Genomic DNA, 22,767 nt, shown 5'->3' with positions numbered 1-22,767 from the left:
CTTGCAAAAGAGAGAGAGCTTGGGTGGGAGGACACGCATGAAGTTCCATTAATTGAGTCCATTCTTGTAGAAATAAATATTAACTATCAAGTGATTCATTGGGTATAGTAAAATTAGATATTAGTGCGTCGACCGAGCAGTTCGACAAAATGTATAAACATGTACGATCGAAGCGAATTGATACTGTAGTCAAAGGGTTCTTATTCACCCTTGGGTAACTGCAGGGAATTGCCTGGTGGTATCCCGAAAGCCAATGGCCTTTTGCCACATACACATATTAAAATATCATCCAACACTGTCTTTTTGTCCAACGCTGATCCTTTCCTTTGGCAAAGTTGCCCTGGTCACTGTTCATCGAGTAAGCGTTCAGCTTACAAAGCATCCAAGTGTATACCTTTAAATCTACCACGCCATCATACGAATCGACTCAGCGATTACATAACAATGGGCCTCCTTAAGAATGGGAGAAATAAGTACGTGCAATGACATGAGTGCTCATGTTTGGTTATCGTATTGGGTCTGTTTGTTTATGCGTGGTAAGGGGGAGACTCTCTTCAACCCACTCTCTCTTAGAGCGTCCCAAAGCTAATAGGGTCCGCATAGACAGGGCGTGAACCCCGTAGGCCGCATTCCTAATCGGATAGCGCACGGTAGGGCCATGCACTTAAGTTTTATAATAGCACTTTTTTCAAAGTTTTCACTAAAAATGAATGTTCATTATGATAAATGTGAAAGTTAGCTATTAATTAGAACTCTGCTCAGGGTGGTGGTTTAATGGTATTGGGAAAGAGTGATCTTACGGGTGTTCGTGTGCAGGTCACTTGTATTTTTATTTACGCAAAAAAGTCTCCATCTTTAAAAAAATACATGTTTAAAGATGGCTATATTAAGAGGTAATACCAAATTTCAAAAACATGTTTTGCATTGCACATTTATAAATGGAGGGGGGTCGTTACATGATATAAGCCTCGGAAGTGATATTGACTTAACATACAGCATTGTTTGCTCGATTAAGTTACCCTTTTAAAATGAAGATTTGTGTTTTTTTCTATTTTAGCTGTAGGAAGTGACACGCCAACGACGACAGCTATATCTGGATAACTAAAAGCACCCAAAACAGGTTGCATCGCCTTGTTAAAAATGGCCGGACGCGACAGGACCACGCCCTTTTTGGTACTGGCGGTGTTACTGCTTGAGGGAGGTGAGTCTTTAATTATTCATATCATAATGGCACTCCCAGAAATGCATATAGGAAGTAATTTTTAACATCCCCCTTCTTTAAAATATAATATTGATTTATTTACCAAACTGAAGAAATATATATTGTTCTTTGTTTTGATTGTTGAACAATGGATCGTTATTGTGTTGCTGTTTTGTTAAAAATTACAGCAGCAATTTGTCACGCATTGATAATATTACAAATAACTTAGTCTGAACAATGGTTACGCGATGGCCACAGTCTTAGTTGCATCGTCTTTTATATTGATCACAGCATCAACCCATTAGGCAGAAATTCCGTTACGCTGCTCCTTATATATGTGCGAATAAAAAAGTGAAAACATTTGAACGACCCTGCTTTTAAACTGTTACTTTTAGCTATGGCCATCCCCTACAATGGCAAATTTATGCGTGTATCAGACGCTTCTATGTTTGATGGCGGGCGAATGAATGAATTATTTATCGTATATAGACATATATGCTATATAAATGTCAGGGTGACATATATAAGTCCTTAAACTTATTTCCAATGTGGTATTACATTTATGACGTGCCAATGTTATTAAATCTTGGTCGCAAAAGATGCGTAAATTATTTCATGTTTCAGATACCCATGGCCATGTATTTTCTCTTTATGACTCCATTGTAAAATATACATGACACGTATGAATATACTCAACAATATCTTCAGCACGGCAGATGGCCAAATAATAAGTTGTAAAGAAAGCTTATTAAGCGCAGTGAGGCATCAAGGATAGTATATCATTTATTAAGTTATTAAGTATCTTGAAGAAAAACATCGAGCGACTGGTCTTTAAAAAACTGCACATCTTCAGTATTAAGGGCGCGCTAAATCATTTTAGCCATTTTAGAGTTTTACATATGCAAATATATACCAATGAAATTAGCATGCAAATTCTCTTTGTTTTCGTGAAGTCCAACTCGATCTACTTCAGGTTTTAGCTTTATCCTCCCAGGTTAAAGAAAACTGCGGATTATAGTGATCGGATGTCCATATCTTAGGGATAGGTTTCAGGGTTAAGGATTGTGGAGCACATTCAATCCTGGTGTAAAATTCAGTACTTCTTAATGATCTGGTTTCTGTGGGAGTAGTATTCAGCGTCGGTAGTATAACCAGGCAGGCGTCCTCGTGCAGCTGATTGTCAGGAGGGGCGTTACTGTACCCTGCACCGTTATATGTACTACACCTGCGAAAGATGTTATTTTTTGTTTTATGAGTTATAAGTATTTCTCAATGGATATAAGATATATACAAGCCAGGTTGCTATAGTTCAGTGTATGCAGTGAATTCAACGTAAGGACTATAGTAATATATATAGAATTATGTCATTCTTTGAGTTTCGGAAGAGATGGGCCAGTAAATGAGCAATTTTACTCAATGGATTTGAAAAAAATATTAACGAAAATTTCTCAACTGAACACGGCTCAGTGATGAACCAAAAGTACTGAGATTTTTCCCACCTGAATCCTGGTAAAGTGCAAAAATCTAAAATGGCCGCCAATGCGTAGGGAAAAATTCAAATTGGCACATCATTTCATCCGGGTAACTTAGAAACTTGTGAGAGATATTATTTCTTATGAAAAAGGTATGGCCTTTCATTTGAAAATAGTTTGAAAGTCATCAGAGGTCAAGGTCATGTATATATGTCAAAGGGTCCAAAACAACTTAAAATACATCAACTTACTTTATTTTCACAAAAAAATTCAATTTTAATGACTTTTCTAGTTCCTTTTGATAACTGCAATCGAATGTCATTTTTTCCAGCCTATGTTTTTCCCTTACTGGACTAAAAGTCTAAAAGCTCAAAACGACACTGGATGAGATCAGATAATAAATTAATTTTGAAAAAGGAGAGTTGTAGTTTTGATTATAATTTTGCCTTCGGTCATTGAGTGCATTTTGTCCTGAACGTAAGAGTTTTGTCAGCATCCCATTAATTCAAAACTTAAGTTTCATACCTTTGTTTATGCGGGGGATATACTCGACGATAAGTCGCCGAGGCATGATATTATATGATGTAATAAAGCCATTCGTAGCAAATTCAAAAGGGGTGTCGTTAACAGTGCCGATCTGTTAAGTAACACTCCTTTCAATAAGTGCTGATTTTCCATCAAAGGATTTTTAAAAGTCTTCAAAGAAGTAATATCAGAGATCACAATCTGTCACCCATTGATTTGTAAGCCATTGTGCTCGATCTATTTGTCTACTAACTTCCCCAACATTTCTTTTCTAACAAAAGCAAAAGCGGCTTCACTTGGATGTGCTTAGTGGTTTTTAATAGGTTTGAATTAACACTACACCCACTGCAACAGGAAGACAAATACCCTAGATTCAGCCAATTTAGAAAATTGTCTGTGTGATGCTAAGGGGGATATCTATGATATAATCAATAGTGGTGAACTTTTGGGAATGATCTAGATTTAAAAAGTAAAAGACGAGAAAAGCGCATTATTTTTCCAGTTGTTTGCAACTGAACACAGAATAAGGGGCTGCGTACCAGTTAACGACTTTGAATCTATACCTTCCCGGAACGTGGTGCCCCCTAGTTTTCTCGTAACCCCTCCCCCACCATCCCCTCCGTTTAGCGGGGTCGGAAGATAAAGGAATTTCAACAATATAAGATGACAGTCAAGAAAGAAATATGAAATGTATTCAATTGGGTTAACATTTGGGATATTTATAATAGGTTAATTAATTCAGAGTTGATTCGAATTGGATTGCGTGATCGGTTTTCTTTTGATGAAAAAAGGCGAAAAAAATATACTAAAAGATGAGTAGCATGGACATGAATACTAAGTAGTACTCATTAGGTCAAGGTTCTACACAGTTCTGTTTGTTCTAATATTGACATGTATTGGTATTATATGTGTATACCAGGTTCACCTGGTATATTGTACTCCATTATTTATATCTAGGGTTCTGGTGAAAGGGAAAATATGTTTACTTTTGTTAGAGTGAATTCGTCTGAAATGAAGCGTGAGTGAATATACATGTATGTTCGGAATGCGTCTTCGCAAGAGCGTTCTAACATCATGCATTTTAATCAAACCCTCTGCAATGGTTGTTTTGTTAATATTCCCAGTCTTAAAAGACGTACTTGTAAAGAATTGTCTCTTTTGTGGCAATTCCTGTAGTCATTTTCTGCAGTCTGCAGTAAAATTTCTTACTAAAAATATGTATATCTGAATGATTTTGCGAGAATTTCTTCGCAGTCTATATAATATTATCTTTAATCTTTATATACTAGTGTAGAATTATAGTCAATATTTTTGTTTTTCAGCTGTTGATGTTCTATCCAACAATGCAACGGGAGGTGGGAGAGCCAACATCCAATGTTACAAAGGAAAAGGCCTCTGTATCACTGCGCAGGGTAAGTGCCATAGTGCTCTTTAACATCATAGGTGAAGCTAAACTAAACCTCGGTATAAAAGAAACTCATAGTTTTAAAAAGTCATTTATCTAGGAACGCGCCCTGTATAGAATCACGTCATATCACCTGTAAACTGTATTCAGCAGAAAAAAAGATATCTTCTCGGCGGTATTACTCCAAATATTTTTTTCTCAAATTTGAAACGTTGGAATTAGTTGCATGGAAAGCGCACCAGCTTTTACACTGCTTTTGAAGGCTTTTTAATAATATCCTCTTCTCAGGGGTTTGCTAAATCTAAAGCCGTCCCAATGTGAACAGCCTTTGACCCCGTTGTGCTCTTAAACGTCATAGGTGAAGCCAAACTTAATCTAAGTATGAAACAAAACCATATAGTCAAAGAAAGTTAATGATAAGACCATGGTCGGGGACTGGGGTTGCGCGGCATGAAATACTCCATCCGGGCTATCGATTGTAATAGCAGATATATCTCAACTGGCCCTCTCCGTGACAAAGTAAAAATTCCCATTAGTTCAGAAGCCTACCACCGGCTGCGTCTTGGACACAAGCAGATACTTGTACCTGGGATCGAGATCTAGAATATTAAACAATTTTTATTTTACTAATATTAATCAGCCACTGCGATCAGCCATTGCGTAGTCAGTAACGTGTAAGGCTGCAAAAAAATCCAAATCGGGATGTCACAAGAACGAATGCGAGCTCTCTTGGGCCCGGGCAATTAACATTTAGCATAAAAACGTTATGGTTTAGAAGAAGTGATTGATTTGACAACTTATTGATGATCTTTAGCATAAAGTCAATAATATTTCCTGTCCGTGTTGGGTTCTCAAACAAGGCCTCCAGTACATTATGAACTTACTACATGCTGTATATAAAATTTCACCCAAGCTTCTTGTATTTGATATAAGCCACGAAACGTGAAACCTCACATTCACCGACCAAGATTTTAAATGCATTCGATTGTACTTATTTTTGCTCTCTGGCTTAGAGTTAGGGTATCACATTGCAATTCCTCAAGGCTAAAAAGACACTCTTTAGATTGGGCTGTGTACATAATTTATTCTATAATTATTCTACATAGATATTGTTCCTTATATTTGCTCATTCTTAACGACTCCAAGATGAGATTCCTCGGCGGCAATAAAGTGGATGGGGTCTAGACTTATTGGATAAAAAACAAGCATATATCGACCTTGGCAGGTAATAGGGAGAACACGCTATACCGCCCAGTAATTTGCTACATAAGCCTATATCTCTTTACGTTTAAGCGCTCTGTGATATATTGCTGTTTAAAAAATAATTTTTAAACCTTAACCATTTGATATTATGCTGTTAGTTAAGTACAGTGTATCACTAGGTAATTTGATAGTATACTGGCTTTGTTACCTGCGAACGTGCACTTTCATTCGAATAAATTTGTCAGCTATGGTGCTTTCTACAAAAACTCAGCAAATGAAGTCACGACCATCTTGTAAACGCCACAAATCTGTGGCAATATCCTTTTAACCACATGCTGCAGTTGTTGCTAATTTTTTTAAAATCTCAAACACTTTGAGGATTAACTGTGGATCCAATTGCAAGAATTGCATCACTTGCTTTACTAATATATCACTGTTTAACATGAGTAAGTAAATTACCGGTAATTATCAAAAGTAGAATATAACAAATTTAATAAACAAATACGTCCAAACGAGTGAAGACAAGTATTGCACATACACTTCCATTCCCTTGGCTTACTTTTTATTTTTTATGATAGCACTGCCCATTTGATAAAAATTGGTTTGTTCTTATACTGCAGTCAGTTGTAATATATTGTACTGTAATTCCAGTAAATCCCGGCGTTCAGGTGGTCAACGTGCCTGGACCCACAGGACCCCTGGGACCAGCAGGTCCAGGTGGACCCCCGGGACCGACCGGACTTCAAGGTGCGTGTTGCTATGAATTTGAGTTAGCTGCTTTTGGAATTATATGTTGATTTATGTCTTCTTTACATTTGCTTTGTACACATATATATTAATTCAAGATCATTATAATAAGATTGAATGTGGTTTATTTTGAATTTTATACAGTGTCAGTTAAGAGTCTACTTGTACTGTTACAGAATTATTCATTTGATCTTTCATCACCTTCATGGAGAAATTAATATTGTGACATAATTTGCAGAAACACCACTGTTTGAAAACAATTAATTCTAGTTAAAACATTCATATAGTGTTTCGGCCGTCATCTCCATCAGGATACATATTTAGGATTGTCTCATCAGTATCAACATCTCTCAATGCAAATACAATTACAAATAATGTAATAATATAATATATATATATATATATATATATTCATACTTTAAAGGTGCTAACGGACCAATGGGAGCACAAGGCCCCGTGGGTCCCCAGGGATTGCCCGGGTTGCAGGGTGCCAGGGGACCAGCGGGAGAGAAGGGGAGTCAGGGTCTTCCTGGGGTGGCAGGACCCATGGGACCCCAAGGTCTTCAAGGTATACAAGTACATGATTAATATTTTTTACAATTATTACGCGTTTTTAATCATTTTAAAATTCGAATTGTGTCGAGCTTTATTTATCTTAATCGGGGTAAATTTGTTTACCATTCTCTCTTTTGTTTATTTGTTCATTTATGTAGGTGTTTTTTAATTTGCTGAACGTTTACTTATTAATCTGTTTGTTTGTTTGTTTGTTTGTTTATTAAATGCATTAAACTATGTTGGAGATGCGATGCAATCTATTTTTAAAATTGTGTGATAACATGCTACTCACTTCGATGAATTTTTCTGTGTTTGGTCTACGGGTTTGGTGCTAATGGCATCACCGGCAAACCAAGGCAGCGACACAGCTGACATGGCGTGACTTGAACCCTGCAAACATAGACCGTTATTAGAACGTTACCGTAACGTTTATATAATAAAATACGTTATTGTAACGCTATAGTAACGTTCTGTGTTTGCTGGTAAGTTGACGTGGATACTTATGTCATTAATGTCAACTTCTTAGAGAGAATGGTGATCAGAGACCCTAAAGGTCACTTCTAGTCCAATATGAAATTGATATGTTTCACGAAATGTCTCAAAATTAAGTTAATTCTACGACATATCTTATACCTTATACATATTCATGTCTGTGCCTGTGCTTTCACAAGAACACAATGACCCCCAAATGTTGCACTCTAGCAGCATACAAGTACGTCAATGTCCATCCTTTGTATACTAATAACAAACATTCTGTCAATCTTAACAGGACCCGCGGGTGTTCAGGGTGTCGCCGGACCAGCCGGGCCGCAGGGTGCGACAGGCAGCCCAGGCCAGAAAGGAGAGGTTGGTCAGAAGGGTGAGCAGGGTCTTGTGGGACCTGCAGGAGCTCAAGGACCAGTTGGAGCCACAGGGAACAAGGGAGAGCAAGGAAACCCTGGACCACAAGGTACCAGAATGTATATGGAAATGTACATGTATCTGTGTATGCATGTGCATGTGTATGTATTGGTCGGGCAAGGGTTTTTGCGTTTAAAATATTGCGACGGTCGTCTCTCATTACTGACTTCAGAAAAAAATATCCTTTTTTTGTCTTTTTCTTAAGAGAGCATTTTGATATACCGGTAGTTTTATCTATTCAAATATTTTCATCAAGACAGCTATAACAGTCTTGTGGTTTCACTTTCAAAAGGTCATACTGGCAGCATAGGCCCAGCCGGCCCCAACGGTGCAACAGGCGCTCAAGGACCCACCGGATTCGGAGAAACCGGACCAACTGGTCAAACAGGCGCCAGTGGACATACCGGATTGCAGGGGGTTCAAGGAAACGCAGGTGAGTTTTCCAAAATACATGCAGTGCACTTTATTCTCTCTTATATAATCTGTACGACACAATCTGCTGAATCTGCAGAATGAATAACATGATCTCATGACACAGTCCATGATATCCGGTTTCAGGGCCCCCAGGGCCAACAGGCGCCAAGGGAGAGCGCGGTGTGCAGGGTATAGCAGGGGCAATGGGCTCACCTGGTAGTAAGGGTAGCAAGGGTGAGCACGGACCTCAGGGAGCCACAGGTCTGCAGGGTCCAGCTGGAAATGCCGGCGTCACTGGAGCTGATGGACCTAAGGGAGAGCAAGGTGTACAGGGACCTATCGGTATTCAAGGTATGTACGAGTATATGTATAAGAGTACTCACTTAGCATATGTGTCGTGTATAAGGATTCTGTTATTATTTGGCACACTCCAGTAGACGTCGGTTGTTAAATTAACTAGAAACCAGAAGGGCTGTCGACATAAATATTATATGAATATTGTCTGTGCAGTGAATCTGATACACTTGTTCATTGCAATAACTGTACAGGTTTTACTCCCATGTCACTTAAAAAAAATATTACAGTAATAATATAATACAATATTTGCAATCCAAAGGTGAAAAGGGAGAACCCGGGCCCATGGGATCCAAGGGAGAGGTAGGGTTCAAGGGCAATAAAGGGGACCAGGGTGCAGTGGGACCACAGGGTAACGTGGGTCCTGTTGGTCCAACAGGAGAGACAGGTGGAACAGGTAAGCACGTAGTGACGTGAATATGCACACACGCGAACGTACGTGCTGGCTGGAAGGTAACAGTTTCCACTGCAGCTATTTGGGAGCAGTATTTGTTCAATATATATTTCGGTATTCAATCAATGAATCGTTCAGTCCAATCAAACAGTCAGTCGATCAACTAATTGAACTAATATAAGGGGATATCTACGGTTCGTTCGTAACATGCGTATATAAGGAGTTGAAAAACTAAGGGACTTTTGTGCATACTTTTGCATGAAAAGCATACTTTTTACTGGGATATGGTAATAATTTTTTTATTACTTACAAAACTCATGCATTCGTTTATACCTGGTTTAACAAAAGTTTGTACATACTTCAAGGTGAGACCGGTGCTCAAGGACAAAAGGGCGAAGTTGGTAGCATTGGTAATACAGGTGCCACTGGACCCCAGGGAATTAAAGGAGACGTGGGCCCCCAGGGTGCTACTGGTCTCCAGGGATCAGTCGGGCCACAAGGTAACGTGATTTTCGCTTAGTAATTGTAACAAGTCCTTCATACATATGGAATGAATGGCCTAAAGGGCTCCATGGGGATTTTACTGGGATGAAGAGCAATTCCAGAAAAATTGCTTTCTTTCCGTCCCTCCACTTGGATTTGATGTTATATTCCTTTTTTAATTTAATACTTTAGTTTAAAATGACTGGCCAGTCATTTTTACGACATCTGCCGTCACACACATTGCCTCGTTCTCAGGCAAGATGATGGCGGGCTGTTTTGTATCTCGGCCCCAGCTGTGCCGTGTATAATACAGACGTTACATGTTGGCAAATGTCTGTCAAAGGAGACTTAAAGATAATAACAAAACGAGACACGCTTCAGATAAACTTTAATGTAAATGTTTTATTGTCTCAAGAGTTGTAAAATATAAAAAGCTTTACAAGACATGGATATGACTACTGGCAGTTAGAGTCAAGATTAACGTTATAAATGAGTTGCCTAGAAAATAATAATAATAATCCAGTAATATTATAATATTATATAATATAAGTAAATGAAATATATAATAATAATTCAATATCAGGTTTCAAGGGCGATAAGGGTTCGACCGGCGCCACAGGTCAAAAGGGTGAGCAGGGCATTCAGGGTCCAGCAGGTCCAGAAGGTCAACGTGGCCAAACTGGAAACACTGGAGCTGTTGGTCAGACAGGAAGCCCAGGTAGGTCATTTTCACAGTATATACAAAAAGAATTACATTAATTGTATTCTGAATTTATTGGAATATCTCGTTCATTTCACTTGCATCTGCCTAGTAAAAACCCTTGCTGTTCCCGTTGTTAATTTTGGAGCTCATTTTGTAAACGTGAGATTACAATAACTTTTAAACGCTCTGAAATTATTTGGAATAACGGTTACTACATGTATGACGTTTATAGTTTGTTTATAAAGTAAATAAGGAACAACAAAATCACAAATTTTAACCAACTATGTATAAATTAAAACCGTTCAATAAATTCAGAATTTTAAGGGGTCATTCATCTCTTATGGATTCAGAATGTCACAATTTCCTATCACCAGTTTGAATCAAACTACGTTAAGATTATAATTTAACTTATATTTACCAAGGTGCTACCGGTTCCATTGGGCCCCAAGGTCTAGTTGGCGCAAAGGGCGAGAAGGGAAGCGCAGGCCAAAAGGGCGACCAGGGGGTCAAGGGAGAACAAGGAATCAAGGGTCTTCAGGGTGTACAGGGTTTGGTTGGCCAGACAGGTGCCACTGGGCCTGCTGGAGTGACTGGAGCCGTTGGAGCACCTGGGGCCCCCGGTCCGAAAGGTAGGACTGCATGGACTAATTCAATATATGCAGCATAAACGGTCCCTTCTTTTTGATATAACAAAAAGTCGTCTTTATGTGTGTGTGTGTGTGTGTGTGTGTGTGTGTGTGTGAACTAATGCCGACTGCAACCACTGCAACCAGTTCACACACCCTGTCCTTTTTTTACTTGACAATGTTCTCGTAAAATCTCCATGTACTTTTTTCGCCCAATATACAGCGAGACGAGACATCTCTACCGCATTTCACCTTACTAGTCCATCGACCTTTATTGGGTGAGAAACATTTGTGTTTATCTATAATTTGTCTATCTTGTGGTCTCCAGCAAGGGGCAATGTCAAAATGCACATTCCCCAGAGGTCTAGTCCTGAATTCTGTAATCTCGATAAGGTAGACTTTAACTATAAGGCATAAACCGACCACGCCAAGCAACTGTTTCTTTGGACAAGGGTATGAAAAACAGGCGAAATACCTGAACACAATATACGCTACCTGTATACGATACAATCGACTGTGTAATACATGAAATATTATCTTTCAAACCTAATGGGCTGGGTTATTTTTTTATATACCGTATAATTCTTGACACGTTTGTTAAGATACTTCATGGTATATTACCACTTCATGGGATAAATGCTCTGATTTTACTGCCAAATCGACTTCATAGGATAAATTGCGACTTCATCTCCACTTAAGATATTGCCTGCGACTTCATGGAATAATGGTGAAATAGTACCTGTTGTTGGCCCAACGCTATGAGAGAGAACGTTTTTGAAATATAATGTTTTGGTACTGTAAATATTATCCAAAATAGGTAAACTGTACGTTTTGATTCACTTGTATGACTGAATAGGGTTTCTTTAGAGGTATTGGAAGCATGTTTTGAGTAATTTTTAAATACACAGGCGTATGTAGGTGAGGATTCAGTATTTCTAAAAATCATTACATTATGGGACATTATGGTCAGCGTTGAAGAAAAGGGGGTTCAGACCCCCTGGGCCCTCCCTTCCCAGATCCGCTTGATGCATAAAACTAATGGATTAGGGAAACCAGGCTATGAAAAGATAATATTACGCGTAGGTTACTGGATTATAAGATGGATAAATAAACAAATAGGAATCAATTATTAAAGATGAATAAATAGATAATAAAAAGAAGCAGAGAAGGTCGTGTATATAATTGTGCTCTACAATTATCTTGATCAAGTCGCGTCCCCCTCTGAAAAGACAAATTTTTCCATGAGGAAAGACACGCGCAAGTGTAATGATTTACATCCCTTGGTTTCTGAGATGCTCTGTTCTGGTCCTACACCTGTGAATGTCCATCATGGCGTGATCAATGGTGTTCCCGAAATGTGCCCTTGGGTGGCTCTCAATTGACCCAAAAGTATTATCTGCGGCACAGTCTGCATTTGGAAACCTGTTAAAAAGGCGTTCGGGAGGGGGGGGGGGCTACTCGTTGTTTAGTAGGCTTACTAACGTAATTGATCTGCGAGATCAACAGGCCTGAAGATTGATATTTATTCAGAATTGTGGTTGATTGTAATTGTGGTTGATTGTAATTTTTACATCGTAATTCCTGCTATCTACCCGTAGACATTTAGTAGTGGGACTTTGCAGTCCTTGGGGGGGTATATATTTTTTATATCGTTGTTACTGGTATCCTCTATCCATTAAAGTGAGGAACATGAGACGTTGGGGATATTTAAACTTGCCATTAGGGATGTGCACGTGTCCTTCGGATTTTTGCTGACTTTGGTGACCTAGGGGTGGTTGATTATTATCTTTAAATTGTATTTTCTGCTATATACCCATAGGTCTTTATGTTGAGGAAACTAAAATTTCGGGGTGTGCATAGGCAAGTTTTTTTTTTTTTTTTTTTTTTTTTTTTTTTTGTGACCGGGGGTGTGGCTGTCCCTGGGGATGGTACACGTATATATTACCGTAATTTATTTCATCTCCCCCTAGACCATTCGAATTAGGAACATGAGTCTTTGGTGCATGGGTGGGCTACATTAGTGTGACTTGGGGTGTGGCCGTCCCTAGGGGGTGGAGTGATTAGTGGTTTGTCAGGCAATGAAGCTGATTCCATAGATTGCACTTAAGATTCCTTGCAGAGTTGGACCGACCCAGCTAGTACTACATCCTATGTGTGAATCTGATGGCGGTCTTCGAGTTAAGAAGGAAGGGGAAATGTAGAGCAAGCAGCAGACAGTACTAAATAACAGACCTTCAGTCGTATTCTTGAATATAGGTCAAGTTAATTAAAACCCATTCAAGACCCCATACTCTCAGGAATCCTAGGGTCCAAGTCCCAATATTGTTCTTTAACATAAAACACACATGTTTATTACTGCTCTTGGGAAATAAACATTTTTGATTTTTGTTAAGACACATCAGCAGTTAAACGCTAGGATTCCTGATCGAGTGTGTGGGGCCTTGAATTAGTTTTTAATTGGATTCCCTGACCTATATTTATGCATATGGCTGGAAGACCATTTAGTTCTGTATGTGCTTCTGCTGTTCTCTACATTTCTCAAGGACCCATGCACATTCATTAAAATGACTGGTTCATCAATCTCCGTTTCATGTTCATTAAAATTTAAGGGTATAGATGGCAGAAATAAAGTTGTGAAAAATAGAATGAACCCCCCCCCCCCCGGGATAGCCACACCTGAAATATCATACTAACATTCCCGGAAACCTATACATATCCTCAATGGTAAGCTTATCAGCCAGGAAGGTTTCACGTTCTCAACTGTAATGGCGTAAGGGTAGAAGCACGAATAACGATGTAAAATTTAAAATCAACCTCCCCAGGGACGGCCACACCCAATGTCACAAAAACCCAGAAGGACCCATACACATCCCCAAAGACAGATTTTTCAATCCCCATAGCCTTACGTTCCCAGCTTTATTGGTCTAAGGATAGATATAGCAGGAATAACAATGCCAATTAGACTCAACCGCCCCCAGCCCCCTCCCCCCCCCCCCAAAAAAAAAAAAAAAAAAAAAAAAATCCGAAGTGCCCTTCCAGATTCAAAATAGTATGTAGCCACGTTTCATGTTCCTAGCATAAAATACGATGAAAAAATTAGAATAGACCACCCCCAGGGTCGACCACACCCCAAGTCACAATTGAATTCCGAAGAGCCTTTGCAAATGCCTATAATGATAGGTCTATGAATCCCCGACGTATCAAGTTCCTAACTATGATGGTTTAGGAAGTGACAATGTGAAATAGATTATGTATGTATATAATAAATTGTACACCACAGGGAAAGCTTTACCAATGTAAGCGTACCTAGCCGAGACAACCCCGTCCCCATTCCAATTTTACCTTTATAGAACTTCACACTAGCTATTTATTGACTTAGAAAAAATTCTGGTTGCAAAATGCGTTCCGGTTGAAAAATTCGTTGTCACGATTTTCTTTGGTTGCAAAATGCGTTGCAGTTGCAAAATGCGGCTCTACACCAGTTTTATAAATCCCCAGTATTTCATTCTCCCCATTATCTATCTGGACAGTTGACCGTTTCAAATCATTCAGATTTCAGACTTTCCGACCTAAGCGTTTTCATTTAGTATATATAGGCCAGGAGGTCAATCTTTTTAAACGACCGAGATATTTTCGAAACATTTATCTTGCATATCAATAGAAAAGCCTATTTTTACAGCTTGTTATTACAAGTCATAACATTTACGTCATAGTTACAAAAAGAGAATACTTCTATAACACGAATAATGGAATAGACGGTTTGTTAAGGATATTAATGTACACCTAATGTGGAGCAAAATTAAAACCTCTCTGCCTAGTAGAGTTCTCTACCTACAGTGGAAAGACATACATTCTTGCTACTGTGTACTAGCCACATCTATAAACCTGCGCCGCCAATCAAATCACACATGGTCAGTTTTATGCCCTAGTTTAGAGGCAGGCAATGTGTTTATTTATACACTTCGTTTGTCTTATACATCTAGTGCCTTAGACCCGCCATGATTCAACGTCCAAATATTGTCAGTTTTTAATCGTCCTGAAATCTGAAAAATCTCAAAACTAAATGGGTAAAACAAAAAAATAGCTTTATGCTTTCCGTCACTGGACTGGAGCTCTTGAAATAAAGTACATTATTTATAGAAGTTAATCTCACGGGTATCTACGAGAACATCTGAAAATAACAGCTTCATTAAACTCCAACGAGATAAAATACGCACTATCATGAGAGTGAGTAATGTTACTCCCCCCCCCCCCCCCCCCACACACACACACACACACACACACACACACACCCCATTTCAAATACACGCGTCACTCTGGAAATCATGGTCTAGAATGAAACTTCATATCGACCTTTACGCCTAATTTCCACATCCAACCAGAACTGAAACATGTTTGGATACAATGTACCATGAAGTGGTAATATACTACGAAGTCTCCTAAGGGTCCTTATTTTTTAACCAATGAAGTCGCCTTCTATCACGAAGTAGTAATTCTTATCCTATGAAGTGGTAATATACCATGAAGTATCTTAACACACGTTGATAAAAAGACTGAATGCCGGTGTCATGAAACTGTGGATCCGTATGACAGGAAGTCCGCCCTCCATACAGTTATAATGGTTAGGGTTAGTCTTACCTAAGTGGGACAGAATCAAAGGCAAAGCTCACTGGTACAAAATAATGGGAAGCGGACTGTCTATCACGGGGCACTTTCTGGTACATGGCACGGTCGTAATCCATCTTTCAGCCCGACACAAATTTAACGTGTGAACAATAATTTTTCAGGTGAGGTAGGATTTACCGGCGCTCCGGGTTCACAGGGCCCCACGGGCTCATTGGGGCCAGCCGGGCCACAGGGCCAGCAGGGAATGAAAGGAGAGAAGGGCCAACAGGGCCCTGTTGGGGCGACTGGAGCCCAAGGTAAATATTGACCCGAAATACTTCTAAATATTAATTATATGGTCATGCGGATTAAGGGTTAAGTGTATGACGGACAACAAAATACTACTCACATCACGTGATAACAACAATGTATATTAATCTATCAACACTTGTTGTTGATGTTATTTATTTCCTAATATAAATCAATTATGGTTTTATCATATGGGTCCCTGAACATGAATCCCTAGGACAATCATACCTGTACATGTCCCACCTGTATTAGTCATTTTAATTGGTTTCTCGCTTTAGTTGATATGGTATATTTCCTTTATAGGTAACGTTGGTCTCACTGGACCAGCCGGTCATACTGGACCAACTGGACAGACCGGTATCACTGGAATCACAGGTACGTGCACATGATACTGTTTTCACATTTGTAAGAGATTACATTTAATGCCATGAAATTTCATTTGTCATGAACTTTCATTTGCATAGCATTTTTTTTAATAAATTGGTGTACATGTTGTGAATATCGCGGTGAACCAAGACCAAATGAGATGGTGGTAGGAGTGAAATCCGTTACTTCAGACTTTGAAAGATATTTGAACTCTGGAACTTATAAGTTCAACGTATACACGGTGGAACAAAAAGGAAGTAAGACAACTGCATTCACGTGTATCATTATTGGGAATAGCACTGGTATTTTAGTTTCCCCAATGTCGCTTTCACATTCAGGGGGTCAGGAAACATATGTCATCAAACATGAGTTGTCTTAACCGTCAGGTTACGCTCCAAATTATTACAATAAAAATGGTAATAATAACAATAATAACTTTTTTGAATGTCAGGTAAGTGATCGGCGATGTTTCGATCTTTGGGCTCATAAACCAACCTTGCTGTCCATTTTCACGATAGGGCGTGTTTACCCGTAACAGAATACGTACAAAATACCGAATTCACATCTTTATACACAACAATTATGCGCTTGTTCTCAATGAAGCAACTGCTTAAATAAATTTTGCGTCATTTTTATTCCACGCCAGGTGCCGCTGGTGCAAACGGTCGTCAAGGAGACACGGGAATGCCCGGTGCTTCCGGTCAACCCGGCGTTCAAGGAATTACAGGAGACACTGGACCTACTGGACAATCTGGCTCAATTGGGCTCCAGGGTCCTCCTGGACCCCCGGGACCACCAGGAGGACCCCCAGGACCCCCCGGGCCTCCTGGACAGGCATCTCCCTACGGTTAGCTGTATATATGGTTCACATTCACATAGATTAAAAGCACTGGGAAAAACGTCATTGTATTTTTACGTATTGCCTAATTAATTTGAAGAACCTTTTTATAGAATAAAAATTTAACTTGGGAAATTTGCCTGTATGATATCAGAATAACTGGACTCTGATTTTGTTAAGCGTGCCTCTCGCCTTATTTTAACAAATCTTGTTTGTTTATTGTAGAAATATTTTTTAAAAATAAGTATGTAAATAACGCACTTCGTTGAAGTGCTGCACGCTTTGTAATTTGAATCAAAATACGTTTCAAGTTTCTTTTATAAAATCCATTATCTGTAGATATAAATAATCTTTGATTAATCTACACATATTAATTTTTATGTATTTTGTACATCAGCCGTCAATGAGTGTCTGGACAACAATGGCAACTGTTCCCATATCTGTGTGGACATATACGACGGCTACTGCTGCCTCTGTGAGACTGGCTTCAAGCTGGTTCCTCTCACCATACCAGGATGCAGCAGTAAGTATAGTACTCTCAAATAGTTGGGTGTATCGTAGTAACGGGTGGCTAAAACTGTTACAAATTTCAAAATTCAATAACTTCAATACAGGTAGTTTACAAGCCCTTGAATTTAAATTTTGCACAGATTTCTGATAAATTATTTTTGGTCAAACCTTAAGCTGAATATTTCGAGTGTTACACTGCTATACTGTGCTGCTGCCTTTGTCGTCTTTTATCATGTCTCGAAATCCTAATCCACAATTATCATTGTTTTCTAGTTGAAAATGTCAACTGCATACATACCTTGGATGCTGGTATCCAGTGCATCTGTCATATAAACGGTGTTGCTGTATCTGTAAACGGAACCGATTGTGCCAGTAAGTACAACCGATGTTTTAAAGCATAAAATAGACTTAGAATTTCATTCAGCAAAAACTCTGAAACCTCAGCGATTTTCTCTTAATCGCCTAGGAAATTAAGTTCTTTAAACCAAATATACCAATGGTGGCCCGTGTGTAGAGCAACACACTGGTAGGTAGATATAAATATTGACTTAACTTAAACTCAATAAAAATTGGCAATTTATTTCCATCTTGTGCATAATGGCAATCAAACAAATAATTGGCTAATATATATATATTGATAAATTTCAGATGACAACGAGTGTAACACGAATAACGGTGGGTGCCACCATAACTGCAGTGACACCGTGGGAAGTTACATATGCTCGTGTCGTACAGGATTCACTTTGGCTGACGACGGACACAGTTGCCTAGGTAACCGAATCTTAAACTTATTATTTTTTACTAAATGTTTAATATATGTGACACTTTTCAAAATGAGAGGCATTGTTCAGGTGAATAATCCGTAGTCAGGGGTCGGCTATTGGGAAGTCAAAAGAACAGATCTAGTTTCTATGCCATGTTTCTTAAGTTTGGTAGAAACTTCTTTAAAAAGAATAATCCTATGTACCATCAACATACATTTTTCATTACAGACGAGGACGAATGTGCTACTTCAAGTCCGTGCTCTGCTGGACAAACGTGTCTCAATACGTATGGAAGCTATCGCTGCATTGGGACACCTGCTGGAAGACGGCGGCGTAGCATTGGTAAATAGTGCTCACGCCATAAAGTTTATCATGCATAAACTTTTAGCTTTCCTCAAACATAATTTTGATACAGCCGATAAAACAATGTGGTCAAGATACATATAAATTCTCAATTCTCAGTCTGATTTATTATTGATATTTTTATAAACGACATCCGACTCGTTTCAGATATTGTTGGATGTACAACCGGAAACGGCGGCTGCCAGCACAGGTGCACGGACACAGGCGGAAGTTACTTCTGTTCATGTCAACCAGGGTTTCGTCTTGCACCAGACATGCACACGTGTGTGGGTAAGTGCCTTCCAGGGTTAACGCAGTTCAGAGAGGGCCACATGGATGTGCAGTAAGCTATTGAAAATTGGCTTTGATAAGCTTTGAGCGGCCAAAAGCAATTTTAAATATTAATATACATGTTTAAATTATCAGTGCGCCTGGTAGGTGCGGCTCTGGATATAAAGTCACTGCGACCCGCATTTCTATTTCTTTCCCTTTTTTAATTTCTCCTAGATGTCGATGAGTGTGCAAACGCCACTGCAGCGGCCAAGTTGTGTCCATCTGGAACCGCCTGTATCAACTCGTACGGAAGCTACAGGTGTTTCCAAACGACCGCAATAGCTGACAGGCAGACAGGCATTGACGAAGCTGGTGCGTATTACATTGACAGTTTGCAAGAATCATGTCATATGAACGTTCCTTCCAGGCAAAAAATCTGCTATCTCAAAGTATATTCAAGGCGATGACAGAAACGCTACATCCCTACAGTTACGTTGTGACTGTTTCAGTCATTAAACATGTACCTGTACTGTACTTTTTAGTATTATTTCTTAAGACTTTTTAAAAGTATTTCTTAGAAGCATTGACAATTTATGACATGTGCCATATATACTGTAGTTGCATTTATAAACGTGACCCGAGAAGTAGACAATAATTTTTTGGTTATTTGTTTTTAGGTATATTATTATTATAATTATTATTATTATTATTATTATTATTATTATTATTATTAAAAGTACACATTTGCAGTCAGAGTAGTTATTTTGTGTGTTAATTAATTAATTAATTAATTAATTAATTAATATATTTATTTATTTCTATTCTATTCACAGGTGTGGTCACCACCGCCCAGTTCGACGTGTTGACCATATGGACCGCTGTCATCACTGGGGCATTGATCGTAAACCTTCTGGGCAGCTTCGCCATTTGTGTGAGACAGAGAAATTCAAACGGATCCAAGTGATCCGCCGGATAGAATATTGGTGATATCCCTGCCAACAGTTCGACAAAGATGGCAGGTCCTGCGAAAGCCTGAAGAGTCTTTTTGTCTTATTTATCTCATTTGTAGTGCAAGCGTAGATCGTCCGGACTTAGTCATAGCCGTAATGTTCCATCCGGATTAGAATTAGCAGTCTTTTTGGAAGTTATTTTGTAAGCTGTATAGAATTTTGAGTGGTGATGAAAAGGGACACAGGATTTGTTACAGAGATAAGAGGGAAAGAATTGTGATCCTCCTGGTCAAGCTTTGATATAAAAAACATGTTCATCTAGTTATATATGCTTAGTTATTTGGAGAATTATTATCAAACAGCTTAAAAATGCGAATTTATGGCCAGAGAAGTGATTTTGTTTACAGTATATAAAAACACTCATCCTTCTTTGGTAGGTAAATACCTATTTACAAATATAAAAAGAAATAATCGGATCAAGAAAAATCGCAATTGCAGTCCATATAAGTATTTTAGGAAAAGGCAGGGAAACGGGTGAGTACCGATTTGCAGATTTGATCATTAACGAGTGAAGTGAAAATACGTCGACATGGAGTTTAAGACCCCGTTGTTAGGGACTCAGTTATACATGATAAGTGATGTACATCAGATATATATCAGATATTTCAAAGATATATATTTGTATAAAAGTCATAGCATTTTTGTAAATATGAAATTTAGTGTCATTTAAATAAAAAATACATGTATCAACGGTAATTTGGTCGCATTGAAGAATAAACAAGTACAGTGTATATGCAAAGTGCGTGTATATTAGTGGTCGAGAGAATTGAAAAATCATGTTTAATCAAAATTACTAACATTATCATGCAGTGCTTATCGTCCCTTCACTACAGAAATGTGATCATCAGAAGAATAATAAAAACGATGACAAACTACATAGAAAACGACTTTTCACCATGATGCAGGTACCACGCCCATGCGCAGACACAAAACCAACCACGTTTGACCGTTGGACGGCGTACTTAGACCACAACCCTCGGACACCACCTAGGGGTCTCATGATTTCGCGGTTGACGGTCATCTGGATAACAAACGCCGTGCACCACCCTACCCTTGTGGTCGATCTTTGCTGTACACGCCCGTATACACCTCTCTCTCACACACATAGCGTAGTGTTTATATAATAAGCAAGCATGCGTGTAACCTTAACCCTGCGGAGACACATATATTGACTTAATATTGGCTATGGACATAACTGGCGTGTTTTGGACTAGGCGTGGGCGAAGCAGTTTTAAAGGAAATGGACACTTGACTCATTTCCACGGTTGGCGTTGTACGCTGTCCGTTGGCCTTAAGATAGTGGATTCGGTATAGAGTTTTGTTTAAAATATTCAGGAACTGGTATATCAAGCTGATACAACATTGCCCCTACAAATCAAACCCATTTATTCGTCCATGAGTCCATCCATCCGTCTTTTTATCCGTCTGTCCATCCGCCCATCGCCCCCCCCCCCATACCTACTTATCCGTTCGTTTATTTATATATTCATTTATCCATGTATTTTGTTCATGATAACGACAGAGAATATGAGGTATAATGTTTAAAGGATGGTTTGTCACATAGGAACTTCAAGTTTTACGAAATTTCGGGTCTGGGCCTCTTTAACAATTCTAGATTGTACATGTACAATTACCCTTAAATTTAAAAAGCAAGGGACAATATCATAACAATGTGGATCGATATCTACGGCATTTATATTGGAAAGAGAAGAAAAAAGTCTTAAGCTACAAATAGCCCCGATTCCCAAATCAATAATCCTTTACCACGTGTGGCAACGCCCATTAAAAATAACACGTATTGTTAACGATACTTCATTATACATATTCATTGTCCAGTCTCGTTGCATAATGTCTTCCGCTTTATCCCCCTCCCGTGTTTCTTATTCAATGACCCTACTTGATATAAAGGCGGCGTCGAGCCGTAACAAAATCTCACCCATTCACAAATGAGTGTTTACCGAGGAAAACATGCGGCAAAGGAACGCTTGGCGTTTCTGTTTTGTTAAGACCACTCTTTAAATATGCTTGTTTAATGTCCGTGAATGGCTTTTGTGTGCTATTCAAGGATTACATTTGAAATATACCCCTTGGCATCTGTTAATTAATCATTAATGCTTTATTTTGCATGTATTGAAAAGTAATTAAGCGCCTCCCATAGCGAAAAAGTAGGGAAAAATTAAGAGAGAGAAGGGGAGAGGAAAGAGTAGGAGAGAAAGAGAGAAAGAAAGAAATAGGGCAAAGGAGAGAGAATGAGAGAAAGCGAGAGAGAGAGAGCTAGAGGGGGGGGAGAGAAAGTGGGAGGGAGAGAGGGAGAGAGGGAGAGAGAGAGAGAGAGATGACGGGAGAAAAAAGCGAGTGAGAGAGGAGATGAGAGATCATATCCCGTATCTTTTTCGCGGATGAGACGTTAAATGGTACAGTATAACTGTCTTTGTGAAATCAACCCTTTTGAGTCGCAAAACAATAAACAGTGACCTAAAGAGAGAACGAAAGCCAACAATGTAAAAACCCACAGCGCTGCCTGAACTAATACTTCAACTAATACTTCAACAGCGCGCTTCACACGCTCAATAACAATGTAGAATATCACACCTGGGGATATTGACTACACTGTGCTCTATTCTGCCTGTACTTCTGTATGTCCGTACACTGACATATAGTGAACTCCCCATGAGGACCTTAAAATTCAGGTTTCAAAAAAGGTATATTCTTATCGCTTAAAAACGCTATAACTAATTATCATCTTTGTTTTTCTTTATAACCATTAA

At 38.9% G+C, this 22,767-nt stretch overlaps 1 protein-coding gene across 1 annotated transcript; it reads left to right on the top strand.

The window, feature by feature from the left end:
• Positions 1–438: 438 nt before the first annotated feature.
• On the top strand, positions 439–22,188 carry LOC147761063 (uncharacterized). The gene is made up of 22 exons (XM_087015838.1): positions 439–650; positions 1,058–1,201; positions 4,521–4,610; positions 6,458–6,553; positions 6,978–7,121; positions 7,878–8,057; positions 8,301–8,441; positions 8,567–8,773; positions 9,039–9,173; positions 9,536–9,670; positions 10,237–10,371; positions 10,779–10,985; positions 15,770–15,904; positions 16,200–16,271; positions 16,909–17,109; positions 17,498–17,623; positions 17,884–17,982; positions 18,259–18,381; positions 18,603–18,716; positions 18,885–19,007; positions 19,224–19,361; positions 19,823–22,188. The coding sequence occupies exons 2-22, from the start codon at positions 1,141–1,143 to the stop codon at positions 19,951–19,953; spliced, it is 2,793 nt and encodes a 930-aa protein (XP_086871964.1). The 5' UTR covers positions 439–650; positions 1,058–1,140; the 3' UTR covers positions 19,954–22,188.
• The last annotated feature ends 579 nt before the right edge of the window (positions 22,189–22,767 follow it).

Source organism: Lingula anatina, chromosome 6 (assembly GCF_051362555.1).
Source record: "Lingula anatina isolate TDL-2025a chromosome 6, LinAna3.0, whole genome shotgun sequence".
In the NCBI taxonomy this organism is placed as follows: domain Eukaryota; kingdom Metazoa; phylum Brachiopoda; class Lingulata; order Lingulida; family Lingulidae; genus Lingula; species Lingula anatina.
The sequence above is the reverse complement of the archived record's forward strand: the minus strand, read 5'-3'. Positions and strand labels throughout refer to the sequence as shown.